At 43.6% G+C, this 16439-nt stretch overlaps 1 protein-coding gene across 4 annotated transcripts in view; it reads left to right on the top strand.

The window, feature by feature from the left end:
* The window catches only part of ZDHHC18 (zinc finger DHHC-type palmitoyltransferase 18), a 57055-nt gene that overhangs the window by 21823 nt on the left and 18793 nt on the right, over positions 1-16439 (top strand). For all 4 annotated transcript variants that reach the window (XR_009631938.2, XM_060784504.2, XM_060784505.2 and 1 more), the window contains exons 3-7: positions 5179-5328; positions 9247-9384; positions 9954-10002; positions 11693-11795; positions 14950-15059. Coding sequence is in view for 3 of the 4 variants with exons in the window: in XM_060784504.2 (XP_060640487.1) it covers positions 5179-5328; positions 9247-9384; positions 9954-10002; positions 11693-11795; positions 14950-15059 (550 nt within the window). In the remaining variant the exon portion in view is untranslated. The remainder of the gene's footprint in view (positions 1-5178; positions 5329-9246; positions 9385-9953; positions 10003-11692; positions 11796-14949; positions 15060-16439) is intronic.

The following is a 16439-nucleotide window of genomic DNA, read 5'->3' as shown; positions in this document are numbered from 1 at the left end:
TGCACTCCAAGGCTGGGAATCACCTCTGTACTTAACACACAATTCAGTTCAAGATAAAATAGCAAAGCAGTTTATTGAAGAATATATATAAAAAGCAATCCAGCAAATAGTGTAAAAATCAATGTCCATAAAACAGGAATAATCCTCAGAGTTCAGAGTTCATGAAATGCATAAAAAACCAGGAATACAAAAGCAGGTAAAGTCCAAACATTCAACACAATTACAGTCTACAGAAACATAAAACATGGAATCAGGAAGCATGAACACAAGGAAACCTGAAACTAAAAATCCCTTGGAAGACCAATGTTGTCTGGACTGAGGGAATATTCTGCTGGACTTTCTAATATAGACAGAAAACTGCCTGTTGCCCTTCCAAAACTGATAAGGGCTACTTCATTAATAGACGAGCTGACCTTTGCACTGCTTTCTGAGATACCCTATGTTGACGGGAATATTAATATTCTATCTAACTGTTGCTCTTAGCTGGTCCATCTGGAGTTGTATCTTCATCCATTGCATTTTCCTTCCCTGGGCTCATTTCTGCCTCTGATCTTGCATCTCTCGGGAACTGCCTTTCTGGAATGTGGCCTCCCTCAGACAGAGAGCTCTCATTCTCTGGGCTTAAAATCCCCTGATTTCTCTTGCTGATCAGCAGGCCCAGAATCCCCACTGTCATCATCAGGCTACCTAACAGGCCCAGAATCCCCAATGAAATCAGGTACAGGCGCAATCAAAGGCTGCAACAGTCTTTATACTTAAGGCACAACTAATTGTGTTTAATCATCTTCTGTATAGAATCCTTTGAATGGTCCACAATCTTTGGTTGGTCTTGGTGCTAATCAAGAATTGATGACCACTGTGTTCTTGGATCTTCTATTCTTGCTTGGTGGAGCAATGACTAAGGAAACTTTCCTTCCCATTTGCTTCTCTTTGGTTGGGTGCAACCTGAATTCAAAAAGCAACGATGAATTATCTCCTCTCCTCCTTCCCTGCAGGGAAAACTGGTCAGGACTATGTCAACTTTGACTGCTTCTTGACAGAGGAGTTCCTTAAGCTGCAATTGATGAAAAGTCTCAACTCTGTATTGTCGAAGGCTTTCATGGCCAGAATCACTGGGTTGTTGTAGGTTTTTCCGGGCCACAGATATATAAACCCATTTTTCCTACTTCCAACAGACCTCACTACCTCTGAGGGTGCTTGCCATAGATGCAGGCAAAACGTCAGGAGAAAAATTGCCTCCAGAACATGGCCATATAGCCCGGAAAAACCTACAACAACCCAGTCTCAACTCTGTTCACTGCTTCTGGCCTCACCAGTTCAGTGTTTTCTGTCCACAGAGCCACCAGAATTTTTTCCAGTCCTAGAACTCAGAGTTAGTTTTGAGATTGCCATGGAGTAGCTGGGAATATTCCTACCTGTCTCTTGAAAGTTGGGGTTAAATTGACAACCTGCACTTTTGATCAGAAGTCTGGGGTCTAGTAGCCATAATGACTTCAACATTTGCTTCAAGATATAAGGAATGCCTTGACTCGGTCCATGGTTGGCTTTATTTAGTATCCTTTGAAATACCAAAACATCTCAGGGAGGTATTCACTCGAGCCAGATTTGATCAGCTCGAGACAATGGTTAGATACGGGAGATTTAACAGCATCCCTTATAATGAACGGAGTTGTATCTGTGAGGCACCTGAAATTGAGGATATAGCACACATATTGTTTGATTGCAAATTGTATCAAAAGGTGAGAGACTTCCACCTTGGTCCATATATCAAACGGACAATGTATTGGGATTCTCACATCAGAACAACATATTTTATGTGTGGCCAAGACCCAAAAATAACATATAAAACAGCTCTGTACTTAAGCAAAACAATACGTCTGAGAACCACATATGTAGGACTGATTGGGGTAAATTGTAGGGGTGATAATGAAATATGATGTATATTCTCAGCTTGATTAGTTTATCAGTTTTATCATGTCTTATCATATGTATTTACTGTATTATTATAAGTGTCTTATTTTAACTTTCTACATGGAGTGTGATCAGGTCTTGTCAGGCCTTGTTGTTCTGTTTCTTATTGTGATATGGCCTAAGGGCTAATCAATAAAATTACTACTACTAGTATCCTTTGAAGGAGCCCCCGGTGGCGCAGTGGTTTAAAGCACTGAGCTGCTGAGCTTGTTGATCGAAAGGTCGCAGGTTCGATTCCGGGGAGCGGCGTGAGCTTCCGCTGTCAGTCCTAGCTTCTGCCAACCTAGCAGTTCGAAAACATGCAAATGTGAGTAGATCAATAGGTACCGCTCCGGCGGGAAGGTAACGGCGCTCCATGCAGTCATGCTGGCCACATGACCTTGGAGGTGTCTACGGACAACGCTGGCTCTTCGGCTTAGAAATGGAGATGAGCACCACACCCCAGAGTCAGACATGACTGGACTTAATGTCAGGGGACTACCTTTACCTTTACCTAGTATCCTTTGAAAGAAAAATGTCAGCAACCAGCGCATATGAGCTGATAAACTGGGAAATGACCTGAAGATCTGTAGTTAACTAGATAGACTCATAGAGTTGAAAGGGACCTCGTGGGCCATCGTGTCCAACCCCATTCTGCCAAGAAGCAAGAAAAGCGCATTCAACGCTCCCCCGACAGATGGCCATCCAGCCTCTGTTTAAAAGTCTCCAAAGAAGGAGCCTCCACCACACTCTGGGGCAGAGAATTTCACTGCTGAACAGCTATCCTCACTGTGAGGAAGTTCTTCCTAATGTTCAGGTGGAATCTCCTGTCCTTTAGTTTGAAGTCATTGTCCTAGTCTCCAGGGCAGCAGAAAGCAAGCCTGCTCCCTCCTCCCTATGTCTTCCCTTCACATCTTGGACCATGGCCCTCATCATGTCACCGGTCAGCCTTCTCTTCTGCAGGCTAACAAGGCCCAGCTCTTTAAGCTGCTCCTCATAGGGCTTTCTCTCCAGACCCTTGATCATTTGAGTCACCTTCCTCTGGACACATTCCAGCTTGTCAACATCACCCTTTAATTGCGCTGCCCAGAATTGGACATAGTGTGATTCCAGGTGTGGTCTAACCAAGGCAGAATAGAGAGGAGCATGACTTCTCTGGATCTAGGCACTAGACTCCTTTTTATGCAGGCCAAAATCCCATTGGCCTTTCTTGCCGCTTCATGACATTGTTGGCTCATGTTCACCTTCCTCCCCATGAGGACTCCAAGATCTTTTTCACATGTTCAGCCGTCAAGCCAGACATTGTCTCCATTCTGTATCTTTGCATTTCCTTTTTTTCTGCCTAAGAGGAGTATCTTGCATTTGTCTCTGTTGAACTTCATTTTGTTAGTTTTGGCCAATCATCTCTGATTTATTAATCCCAACCCCTGAATTTCCAAACACATTCAAACCACTAAAAATGATTTCATTCAGCACGAAGCATGCGCTGCTGAATGCTGCAGCCAGGTTGACAGCGCCACAGGGCATACCGGCTGGACACAGCATGGTCTAGGCTCTAGAGACATCACGCACAGGCTGCCTGATTATCTTTTTGAAGAGGCAGAGACATGGCATCAGCAAAGGAATGAAGAGAGGTCAGAATGTGGAAGCTGTCCTTTGTGTTTCAAGGGCAATTGATGCACGCACTCATTCCCACACCACCCCTCTAAGCTACTTAAAAATCTTTACGCAAAAAGTCTTTCTCTTAAATGCAGGTGAATGTTCTGGATGCAGATAGATTGTTTGAAACTGTTCCAGTTGTACTCCAATTCAGTATAACTAATACCCATCAGACAAGAGGGATAATATTTTATAGATTAGCCATTAAAAGAAGCAACTACAAAAATGGATTCTGTTTTTTGCTTGTGGCGTGGTGTATTCTGTTGGGCGGGTGGGCTTATTAACAAAAGACCCTCCCCATAAAGGTAATTTATCAGCAGAGTAACTTAGCAGCAGCAGCAGCGTGACACAGAACCAGTAGCCCAAAGTGATAAAATGAACAAAAACACACAAACCAATGTTATTTCTTCCATGGGAGGCTTTTCTTTGTAGTAAAATAATATGGTTGCACTATTTACAACAACAAGGTTTCTATAAAACAAATAAAGTTCTTTATACTTCCTTCGTTGCTTCCACGCTGGGCTTCTTTCTTATACAAATAAACAGCTTTGCTCTCACAGAGCCTCCTCTCACACTGAAATTACACAGGAGTTTCACATAGTAGCTTTACACACGGCGCCTTTTAACATAGGGCTTCTCTCACTGAACCTTCTCACACTAAGCCTTCCTCACATGAGAACTTCTCATAGAATAAGGCCTACCTCACACTGTGAGGCCTTCTCTCAGATCAAGACCTTTCTCCCACTGAGGTTTACCTCAGATTGACTGCTACTAAGCTACAGGCACACCTGCTTATATAGGACTGCACCTTTTGCTGAGTCATTGCATCCATATAATCCTTTCAGGGCTTGACTCACATTTTTGTAATTAAAAATACCTAGTTCATTTTGTTTTGCCCCCGGTGGCACAGTGGGTTAAAGCACTGAGCTGCTGAACTTGGTGACTGAAAGACTGGCAGTTTGAATCCGGGGAGCGGGGTGAGCTCCTGCAGTTAGGCGCAGCTTCTGCCAACCTAGGAATTAGAAAACATTCAAATGTGAGTACATCAATAGGTACCACTCTGGCAGGAAGGTAACAGTGCTCCATGCAGTCATGCCAACCACATGACCTTGGAAGTGTCTATGGACAATGCTGCTCTTTGGCTTAGAAATGGAGATGAGGACCAACCCCCAGAGTCGGACATGTGGTGCTGTCAACATATAAACAACAAGGGTTACAATTAAAACAGTAAAAATCATTAAAACACATTATACAGATACATTACCAAGTTCGTTAAACAATAAATTAAGATGCCAGTTAAAACCAAGACCAAGTTGGGTAAGTTCAATGTCGCATATGTCCTAACTTTCCTTCCAGTTGTCGCTATCCATGTCAGGGGGAAACCGTTACCTTTACCTACCTAGTTAATTTTGAATCTTTCTGACATTGTAATTTCAAAAATGTGTGATGTGGGCGATGCCTTTATGGATCCTGTTTCCAAGGGACTCACCAAGAAGATGCCAGAATCCTTCTTGCCCTTTAATTGTATTTGGACCGATTCTACTATTTGACTATATTGTTTCTTTGCAGACAATCTGGGTACCTCCACTTATCGGCCACCTGCCCGTACCATGGAAGTTGTGATAAACAAATACATGGTGAAGTTGAAATACTGCTATACATGCAAAATGTTCCGTCCTCCTAGGACTTCGCACTGCAGTGTTTGTGACAATTGTGTAGGTAAGTTTAGTGAGACGTCCTACAGATAATCATGGTTGTAGTTTCAGCTGCTGAATAATCTTTCTGGATGTATCAGAAGCCTGGTTCTTTGGCTTCAGGTAGCATACTGCTTCTTTCCTGGTTGGTTTTGGCAATTATGTTCTTTGAATAACGAGAGATGATCTGCATCTGTGTGACTCTGTGAGGGACGTTCATTAAAGATTTTCCCTGACCCACTTCCTGTGGACGGAGAGCCATGAAACTTGGCACAGCTACGAGTCTCCATCGGTGCCACCTAGGGACATACACTTCTCCCATCTTTTTAAGCTACTGTAAACATCTCGCTTGTAGAAGTCAACAGGTTGCTCCAAAAGCCACGTTGTGACTTTGGAAATCAGTGTCATCATCTGAAAAATATTTGTGCTTCAAAAACAACTTCATTGTTGGAAAGAGGTGGAAGTCTGATGGTGCGAGGTCGGGTGAATAAGGGGGATATGGTAGAATTTCAAAGCCACAGGAGCATGCTTTTTCCATTTGGGCAACAGGTGAGTTGTGAACGGGTGCCTTGTCTTGCAGAAGGCAGGCACCTTTGGTAAGCATGCCACATTGTCTCTTGGTTTTGATGGCCTCCTGCAATTTCCACAGCAGGGAAGCATAGTATGCCCTAGTGATCATGGTAGGAAATCTATCAATACTACTCCATGCTTGCTTGCATACTGCAAGTCGCTTCTAGTCGCTTCTGGAGTGAGAATCAGCCGTCTACGAAGACGTTGCCCAGGGGACGCCCGGATGTCTTGCAGTCCTGCGAGGAGGCTTCTCTCATGTCTCCCATGTCATGTAAAGCTGCACATCGCAAGTGCTGAACCTGACTCAGGACATAGAAGATGGCTTTGAAAGGCTGCAGATCACAGGAGCTGTCTTCATAGACCTGTCAGTGGCTTATGATACTGTAAACCACCCCCTCCTCCTGAGAAAAATGTATAATATCGCAAAGGATTGCCACCTCACTCGCCTCATAGGAAACCTGCTACAAAACAGGAGCTTTTTTGTTGAGTTCCAGGGCCAGAGAAGTAGATGGCGGAAACAGAAGAACGGCCTGCCTCAGGGGAGCGTGCTTGCTCCATCCATGTTCAATATCTACACAAATGACCAGCCACTGCCAGAAGGGACAGAATGTTTCATCTATGCTGGTGATTTTGCCATTACTGCTCAAGCAGGGAGCTTTGAGATGGTAGAACAGAAGCTCTCCGAAGCTCTAGGTGCTCTTACCGCCTACTACAGGGAAAACCAGCTGATCCCTAATCCATCTAAAACACAGACATGTGCCTTTCACCTTAAGAACAGACAAGCATCCCGAGCTCTGAGGATTACCTGGGAAGGAATCCCACTGGAGTATTGCAGCACACCCAAATACCTGGGAGTCACCCTGGACCGTGCTCTGATCTACAAGAAACACTGCCTGAATAGCAAGCAAAAAGTGGGTGCTAGAAACAATATCATACGAAAGCTGACTGGCACAACCTGGGGATCACAACCAGATACAATGAAGACATCTGCCCTTGCGCTATGCTACTCTGCTGCCGAGTATGCATGTCCAGTGTGGAAGACATCTCACCACGCTAAAACAGTAGATGTGGCTCTTAATTAGACATGCCGCATTATCACGGGGTGTCTGTGCCCTACACAACTGGAGAAATTAAACTGTTTAGCCTGTATTGCACCACCTGACATCCGCCAGGTAGTAGCCGCCAATAGTGAAAGGACCAAGGCAGTGACATCTCCAGCTCATCCCTTGTTTGGGTATCAGCCAGCATGTCAACAACTTAAATCAAGAAATAGTTTTCTAAGAACTACAGAGACACTCTCTGGAACACCTCAGCAAGTGAGAGTCCAAAAGTGGCAGGCTCAGATCCAGAACCTCAACCAATGGCTGATACCAAATGAGAGACTCCCCCCTGGGCACACAGAAAACTGGGCAACTTGGAAGGCGCTGAACAGACTGAGCTGTGGCACCACGAGTTACAGAGCCAACCTTAAGAAATGGGGCTACAAAGTGGAATCCACGACATGCGAGTGTGGAGAAGAGCAAACTACAGACCATCTGCTGCAATGCAACCTGAGCCCTGCTACATGCACAATGGAGGACCTCCTTGCGGCAACACCAGAGGCATTCCAAGTGGCCAGATACCGGTCAAAGGACATTTAATCAACTACCAAGCTTGCAAATTTTGTATGTTGTCTGTTTGTTTGTTTTGTTCTGTTAGAAATGTAATACAATTGTCTGGTTGCCTGACACGATAAATAAATACCTCACTACCTCTGAGGATGCTTGCCATAGATGCAGGCGAAACGTCAGGAGAAAATGCCTCTAGAACATGGCCATATAACCCGGAAAAACCTACAACAACCCAGTGATTCCGGCCATGAAAGCCTTCGACGATAAATAAATAACTCCATGCTGGTCCCAAAATATGACCTTGCCTTCCGAGAGTTGGGCATGTGCCTTCTTTGGAGGCGATGAGGCATGATGCTTCCCTTGTATCGACTGGACTTTAGTCTCAGGATGATAGTGATGGACCCAGCTTTCATCCTGTGTGATCGGTCTGTTGAAAAAGTCTTCCTGGTTTCCATGGCAATCATTGTCAATAGAGCCTGAAAGCATTCGACTCGTTCCTGCTTTTGGAAAGGTGTGAGCAGGCAGGGGACCCAGCGTGCGTATATCTTATGCATGTGAAGATGGTCTTGGATGTTTTTTTTCCATGGACCCCACACTAATATTGACATTTTGGGCTAGGTGGTGAATGACTATGCAGTGATTTTCCAAAATGGTGACCTCGACTTGCTGGATGATGTGTCCATCAATAGCAGAGTGGGGTCACGCTAGAATCGGAGCTGTTTCCATCAGAGTCCGACCAGATTTGAACTGACGATGCTAGTTCTTGACTACATCATATGATGGGGAATCATCACCATAAACCTCTTTCAACTCATCGAACGTTTCCTTCAGTGTGTGACCTTTCAAGTAAAGGAACTTGAGGACTGCTCTGTATTCCACTGGGTACATTATCAAACCTCGCACCACTTCAGCACTGGTAAACTCAAGAGTTGTAAAATGGCACGTAACCTGTAGAGACTTATATCATTACACATGTGCAGTTTCAGCGTCCTGTGATAAATAGAAATGGGTCAGGGGAAATCTTTAATGAACGTCCCTCATATCTCTATGTGTGCCTTGTGTCCTTTTCCATGTGCTTCTGCTGGATGGAATTCAGCAAATATTCAAGGAGAAGAGGGCACCCCACTTTATTTCTAATGTGATCTCATTTTGATAACAAGAAAAGACAATTTAATTTCCTCAGGCTTTTTAGCTAGTTTTTAACCATCAGTTTTTTTAATTTAGATGCTTAATTCTGCCAAGTTTTTAGCTCTACATTTGTATGTTTCATGATATTTTAAAAATGTTGATGTATATATTTTAATTGGTTTTTTAGCCAACCTATCAGCCATTTTAAGATTCTGAATAAAAAAGAAACAATTGATTGAATGTGGAGTCTGCTTTCCTCCGTATTCCACTTATCTTTGCTTCTCATACTACAATGTATTAAAAATGGCTCTCAAAGGGGAATTGTCTAATCCCAGCCAAAGTATTTATTGAATCTCACAACGATAAGCCTACATCTCAGTTATAGCCAGTATGATGCAGTCAGCAGGAAGGCTAAAAGCATTCATTGCTTTCAGAGCAAGGAACTTAATGTGGCTGCAGTCCTTATTTAAAAATAGAAATAAGCCTCTCCTATCACTGTCTGTGTATTAGCAGAAAAATTGTCTTGTTCTGTGACTGGCGTCTGCTTAAATGCTTTGGCTGAGCATCCTCTTTGGTTGTTTACAATGTATTTTCTCTTAAGGCTGTCATCTTACTGCCTTCTTTTACCTTTCCAGAACGGTTCGATCATCACTGTCCCTGGGTAGGCAACTGTGTGGGCAAGAGGAACTATCGGTTCTTCTATGCCTTCATCCTCTCCCTCTCCTTCTTGACAGCCTTCATCTTTGCATGTGTCATCACCCATCTCGCCCTCCGTAAGTATAGCATGAACCAGAAGATCTTCACTTTAAAACCGGTGTGTCTTTAGAATCCATAGGTTACAATTCTTTCTGCAGAAGAAGATCTCTGAGATCTTCTTAGACCTGGATACCTGCTTAATCCTGTTTTTTTAAAGCTTCAGCTTCCTTGACCATTTTGACTGGAGGTTCTGATAGGTTGAAGTCCAAAACATCTCAACCAAAGTCAGTTTTTATAATTTTTTATTAGATATGACTATGTTTTCTTATGGTGCTGGTGCTGGTCTACTTTTATTGTATGTTTTTGCTTTAAGTCCTGAGCTGGGAGAAACGCAGATAAATAAATACATAATAACACTGAGAACCATTGACTTAACAGTGTGACTAAAAAATGTCACTTATGCAAAGCACTTGGATACATTTATCCACTATAGGTCAAACCTGGCCTTTGTGACATTCTTCATAAGTGATTTGATTGGCATCATGAGACCTTCTGAGCATTTATCTGACTCTCGCCCTATGGTTAGCGGACTTGACGTAGCAAATGGCTTCTTTTAACTTGACATTGCTGTTTTTGGGCTTTGCAGGTTCCCAGGGAAATGATTTCATCAGTGTTCTGAAAGCAACACCAGCAAGATATCCTTTCAGTACCTGTTATCCCAGGCATGGGCAAACTTTTTTGTCCTGGGGCTACCTTGTGGACCTGGTTGCAAGGGCTGGGCTGGGAGGGAGTGTGGGTAGGTCCAGAAGGGGTGGGGTTTGGGCTGGAAGGGGCGGGGTCAGGTAGGGCAGAAGAGCGGGGCTGGGGCCAGGATAGACAAGGGGTGGAGCTATCTCCAGGGAAACAAACATGCCTGTTTCTCTCCCTGGCTGTTCTGGGCCACAGGAAGGCAGTGGCCTGCCTTCCTCAGGCCCAGAGCAGGGAGAGAAACATGCCACTGTCAAGCATGCTTGGTAGCGGCGTGTTTCTCTCCCGGCTCTTTTGGGCACCAGGAAGGCAGTGGCCCGGCTTCCTCGGGCCCAGAGGAAGTGGTGTGTTTGGCAGCAGCGTGTTTCTCTCTCTGTCTGTTCTGCAGACCCCAGAAAGGCAGTAGTGGTCTGCCTTCCTCAGGCCCACAGGAGAGAGAGAAGCACACTGCTGCCGAGGACTCTCCAGAGAACGCTTGGCAGAAGTGTGTCTGCCTCAGCCTTCCTCACAGGCTGGGGATGCGGCAGGCCACTGCATCCGCATACTGGAGGGGAGGCCAAAGCAGATAAGGGTTGGGACGAACTGCCTAAAGGGCTGCGTCTGGCTCACGGGCCTGGGTTTGGCTAGGCCTGTGTTATCCTCTCCTCCCTCCATCCTTTTTGTGACAATGAAAAAAGCCAGTTTAGAGTGGATTACTTGGAAGTGCTTTCTTAATACCAAAAGCAAGGAATAGTTGAGTCCATAACCAATAATGCAGGGAAAGGGACACTCTCTGTTGGATAGAATAAGCAACCTGTAGCATGCGAAGTGGAGCCTCCAGTGGCACAAACCGCTGAGCTTCTGAACTTGCTGACTGAAAGGTCGGCGGTTCAAATCCAGCAAGCAACGTGAGCTCCTACTGTTAACCCCAGCTTTTGCCAACCTAGCAGTTGGCAAAAGCTGAGTAGCAAATGTGAGTAGATCAATAGGTACCACTCCATCGGGAAGGTAACGAGACTCCATGGAGTCATTCTGGCCACATGACGTTGGAGGTATTTATGGACAATGCTGGCTCTTCGGCTTAGAGATGGAGATGAGCACCAACCCCCAGTGTCGGACACGACTGGACTTAATGTCAGGGGAAAACCTTTACCTTTAGTATGCAAAGTGTTGCTGGACTGAATTTCCCATGATACTTTGTCATTGGCTGCAGTGCCTGAGTCGCAGTCCAACAATATCTGGGCCAACCTTGTTGCAGAAATGGAAAAAGGCCTCTGCTTTCAGGACATGATCTTGCTTTATGAGCTCTTCTTTCAGACACAGGCTTTTGCATAAGGGTTAAGATCAATTTGGGTAATATTGTCCAATCTTTCCTGGTGCCACACAATTCTCATTGGCTCAAAAGAGCTGTAGTCAGTTCTGCCAGCGTCCTTTACTGAGGCTTCATGACAGATTTGCTATTTTGTGAGGAGATTCACAGGGTGTGTCTTACAATCGGTGGTGTCTTAGAATTGATGAAATACGGGATGATGATGACTCTGTCAGATGTATTTGAATGAGCAATCATTCCATAAAATGACTCAAAGGATTCTGATAACCACAAGAGAGTCAAGTTCTCCCTAACTCCACGTGTTGTTTTTTCCTTGATTCTCTGCTCACTGTGTTGGAGCTCGTAATTTGTTTTTTCTCCGTCTGGTCTATCTTTGGTCTCTCAGGGTTTCACACTTATTTAGTTGCCTCCAACTTGACAACCAACGAGGATGTAAGTATAGATATTTGCATCTTCTTTCAATAGAAAATTGCCAGGCCTTTAGGCTTAACTCCACAATCGAGCAAAATTAGCACTTTAAACGCTCTTCTGTGTTGTATATGAATAAATATTTTTAGAATTCAGTGAATTAAACAAAGGGGATGGGTGGCACGCATAAGAATGTTGAGCAGATTGAGGTGGAAGTCATAGAATCATAGACTTGGAAGAGACCACAGGGCCATCAAGGTAAACCCCACTCTGGCATGCAGGAAAAGCACAATTAAAGCAGCCCCAACAGATGGCCATCCAGACTTTGTTTAAAACCCGTCAAGGAAGGAGCCTCCACACTCCGAGGCAGAGAGTTCCACTGTTGACCTGTTCTTATGGTCAGGAAGTTCTTCCTAATTTTCAGGAAGCCATTATAGCCCAAGACATTTAATGGCACTGGTTTGAGTTAGCTCTCCTAGATTAATAAACATGTTGCGCCTGTAACTGAAAGACATTGATGCTCTTTCCCTTTGGGTGGCTCAGCATTCTAGAACAGGCATGGGCAAACTTGGGCCCTGCGCTTAAGCAGCTGAAGAGGAAAAGGAAGGGGCCTGAGGCTGTTAGGAATTGTGGGAGTTGAAGTCCAAAACACCTGCAGGGCCCAAGTTGGTCCATGCCTGCTCTAGAATTATGCAGTTTGACACTACTTTAACTGCAGTGTCCCAGTGCTATGGTTCCTGGGATTTAAAGAAGGCTAAAGACCTTTATAGAACTTCAAATCCAAGGATTTATTTATTTATTTATTTATTTACTGTATTTGTATATCGCCCCTCTCAGCCTTCCGGCGACTCGAGGCGGTTTACAAGGCAAAATTCAATGCCACAAAAACACAAGTAAAATTTAAAAACATTAACATCAATAAAATCACAACAACAGCAATAAAACATAAGTCAATAAATTCTCATTAAAACATTGTCCAGTCCCATCATTTAGTTGTTCTGTTTCCTATGTTCATTACTCAATGTTAACAAATGGTTGCTCGAAAAGCCATGTCTTGAGTTTTTTCCAAAATGTTGGGAGCGAAGAAGCTGATCTGATCTCCCTAGGGAGGGCGTTCCATAGTCGAGGGGCCACTGCTGAGAGGGCCCTGTCTCTCATCCCCACCAAACGTACTTGTGATAAAGGAGGGACCGAGAGCAGGGCTTCCCCAGATGATCTTAAAGTCCTCGATGGTTCGTAAGGGGAGATGCGTTCAGACATGTAAGTTGGACCAGAACCATTTAGGGCTTTATAGGCCAAAGCCAGCACTTTGAATTGGGCCCGGTAGCAAACTGGCAGCCAGTGGAGCTGGTGCAACAGGGGAGTTGTATGCTCCCTGAGAGCCGCTCCTGTTAGCAACCTGGCTGCCGTTTGTTGGACTAATTGAAGCCTCCGGACCGTCTTCAAAGGCAACCCCATGTAGAGCGCGTTGCAGTACTCTATACAGGATGTAACCAGAGTGTGGACTACTGTGGCCAAATCAGACTTCCCAAGGTACGGGCGCAGCTGGCACACAAGCTTTTCATATTGCACCATGACAGTTAAAGTGCTGTCAAACTGCATTAATGTTACAGTGTTGGTGCACCCTCTATCTCTCATACACACACACTCTCACACACTCTCTCCTTTACACATACACATTGGTTATTTTAGTCAATGTGTATTTACATAGGGCAGTCACCTAGTTAAAGAAGTGTTAGAATGGATTCTTGTGCATTTCTACTTAGAAGTAAGTCCCCTGGAGTTCAGTTGTACACAAGGCAAGTTTAAGTTGTAAAAGTCAATTTCTTGTATCTTAAACCTTAATAATTTCATATATTAAAAAAAATAGTTCAAAGAGGTTTTTTTTTGTTATTTAGGTGAGGCTCACATCTTAGGAGTCATTCTTTTCTGTGGCAGAAAAAGGGAGAATTGTTCTTTTAATATGGTCCTTGTCATCCAAGATTCTCATAAATTCTTCCTACTAACATATACTATCTTATTTTAAAAATGGCTACCTAATGAATCAGCCCCCTTCCTCCTGACTTTCCGAAAAAAGAGTAAAAACTTGGCTCTTCGAGGAAGCATTTGGAACCCCGGAATAAATAGACAAACTAGAGCTGGAAAATGACCCAGGAACGACTAAGACAATGGAACGGATGAGGATTGAACGAGAGGACATAGTTCTTTTTAAATTGTTAATATGCACTGTCTTTATGTTAAATGCACTTTAATGTTTTTGCTTTATTAATGTATGCATTTTTATGGCATCGAATTGTGCCGACTGTGTATACCGCCCTGAGTCACCTTCGAGCAGATATGGACGGGATAGAAATAATGTAAATAAGTAAATAAAATAAATAAATCAGGGCAGCTTTTTAATTTTTGGAGTCGTTAAACTGATTATTTTCACTAGTTCTTTTACTACATTTTAAGACTTTGGTTCTCAACTGATCTTGATTTTACAAGTGCAAAACAGTCAGTGCATTTCTAAAGGCGTGTTTTCCTTAAATCCATTTTACAGTTGAAGTTTTTATTTGCTTATCTAGTCAAAAACACCCACAAGTAATTTACAGTAGAGAGACGAATATGCAGAATAGTAGGGTTCAGGAGGAAAAAAGCTAGTAGCTGGGTAAGCGGTCTTATCCCAGGCATGGACAAACTTTTGTCCTCCGGGTGTTTTGGACTTCAACTCCCACAACTCCTAATAGCCAGTAGGCTGTTAGGAATTGTGGGAGTTGAAGTCCAAAGCACCCAGAGAGCCGAAGTTTACCCATGCCTGCCTTTTCCAGATAATCAGACACATTTATGATTGTTGTTGTTTTATACCTGCAGTAATTGCTGATTTTACTGATTTTAACCAGGGGATTTTAATCAGAGGGTTACTGATTTTAACCACGTGGTTTGGTGAAGTGAGATATTTTTGTTGGCTGTTTTTGTTTTATGTTATTGTTTCTGCAATTTTTGTATTTTATGTGTTTGGACCTTTGAGTGCTTTGTAAGCCGTCCTGAGTCTCTCTGGGAGATGGTGGTGGAGTATAAATAAAATTATTTATTTATTTGGAAAGTGGGGGAGCATCCTTTGAAATCTTAGTTGACCCAACAGGATGCTTGCTGACCTTTCTATCTCTTGTCTAAACAAGTTGTATTTGTTTTTTAGCTCAAAGGGGCATGGTCAAGTAAGAGAGGTTCTGAATTTGCCAATCCCTACAGCCATAAAAGTGTCCTCACCAACTGCTGTGCAGTGCTTTGCGGACCCTTCTATCCCAGGTAAGGATGCTCTTTCCTGAATATACAGTCGATAACCTTGAATATGATGTTCATTGGGGGAGGAATGAATACTAGCTCTTCTGTTGGGAAATCCTTCCCCTGAGATGTGGTGCGATAGCAATTTGCGGGAGTCAGAAAAGATGGGGGCTGAGAGCAACAGTCCTTTATTTCCCATCATTACTTCTTTCTCCTACTGTAGAGCACTGCTCACTTGGGAACCCAAAGAAATAGTCACCATATCAGGAAAAAGCAGGTGACCCAGCATTCTGAGGGACAGAAAATCTGGGCTTGGAAGCTGGAGAAGATGGTTCCCGTAAAAAATGACAGTGGAAGAGGGAAGTTTGCTAAACTAATGGAGAAAGGCAAAAGCAGACAGGAAGTGCTGAAAGAGGCACAGGTCGGGTGTCTTATCACATTAGAACTGAAAGAGTATATATCCCATCTGAAATCCTGTGGTTGCCTCCTGCAGAATTCTGGGGCTTGTAGTTTAGTGACCTCTCTTGCTGAGCATTTTAGAGGCTCCTCCCCTAAACTACAAGCCCCAAAATTCTGCAGGAGGAAGCCACAGGATTTCAGATGGGATGCATACTCCTTGCCGGGCTTTAGCGCAGCAGGTTAAACCTCCAGCTGCAGAAAATCTTGCTGATAGAAAGGTTGACAGTTCAAGCCCGGGTTGAGGTGAGCTCCGTATGAGGACATGCTAGCGATTCGATCGGGAGACCATCTAAAGACAACAAAGCTCCTTGGCATGGAAGATGGAGAGACAGCATCCCTCCTGTGGCCGAGTTCAAGCACAGATGCCAGAGATGGAAAAAGATGGGAAGTCTTTACCTCTGTTTATGTATTTTCTGTCTTCGTTAATTGTATAACGGCATTTAATGTTTGCCGTATATGTGTACTGTTATCCGCCCTGAGTCCCCTCGGAGATAGAGCAGAATATAAATAAAGTATATTATTTGTGTAGTCTTTCAGCTCTAGTGTGATACCGGCTCAGGTCTGATCCCAGTCCAATTATCTTGCCACTATTTATTTGTTTGTTTATTTATTTATGGCATCTACACCCAGAGGGGACTCAAGGCGGCTTACAAGTAGGCAACTACATGAAGCCATAGGATATGTACAATTACAGATATATAAATAGAGTTATAAAATACATTAAAACAGTTTAAAAACATACATTAGCAGTTAATCACATGATCCTTAAACCTACTAAAATGTAATTGGCTGCCCCTTTAATAATGTATACTGATTGTGTTTTGAGGTCACCATCTCATTGAACTTAGTACAAGTCAGCCTTGAAAAGATAACAGATGTTGGCATCTGGACATGGCAGAAGTTTTTGTTCTCTTCATCTGATCAAGGTCTCTGAAAGTGCTTATT

Source organism: Anolis sagrei, chromosome X (assembly GCF_037176765.1).
Source record: "Anolis sagrei isolate rAnoSag1 chromosome X, rAnoSag1.mat, whole genome shotgun sequence".
Taxonomy (NCBI): domain Eukaryota; kingdom Metazoa; phylum Chordata; class Lepidosauria; order Squamata; family Dactyloidae; genus Anolis; species Anolis sagrei.
This window is presented reverse-complemented; position numbering and strand designations above follow the sequence as displayed.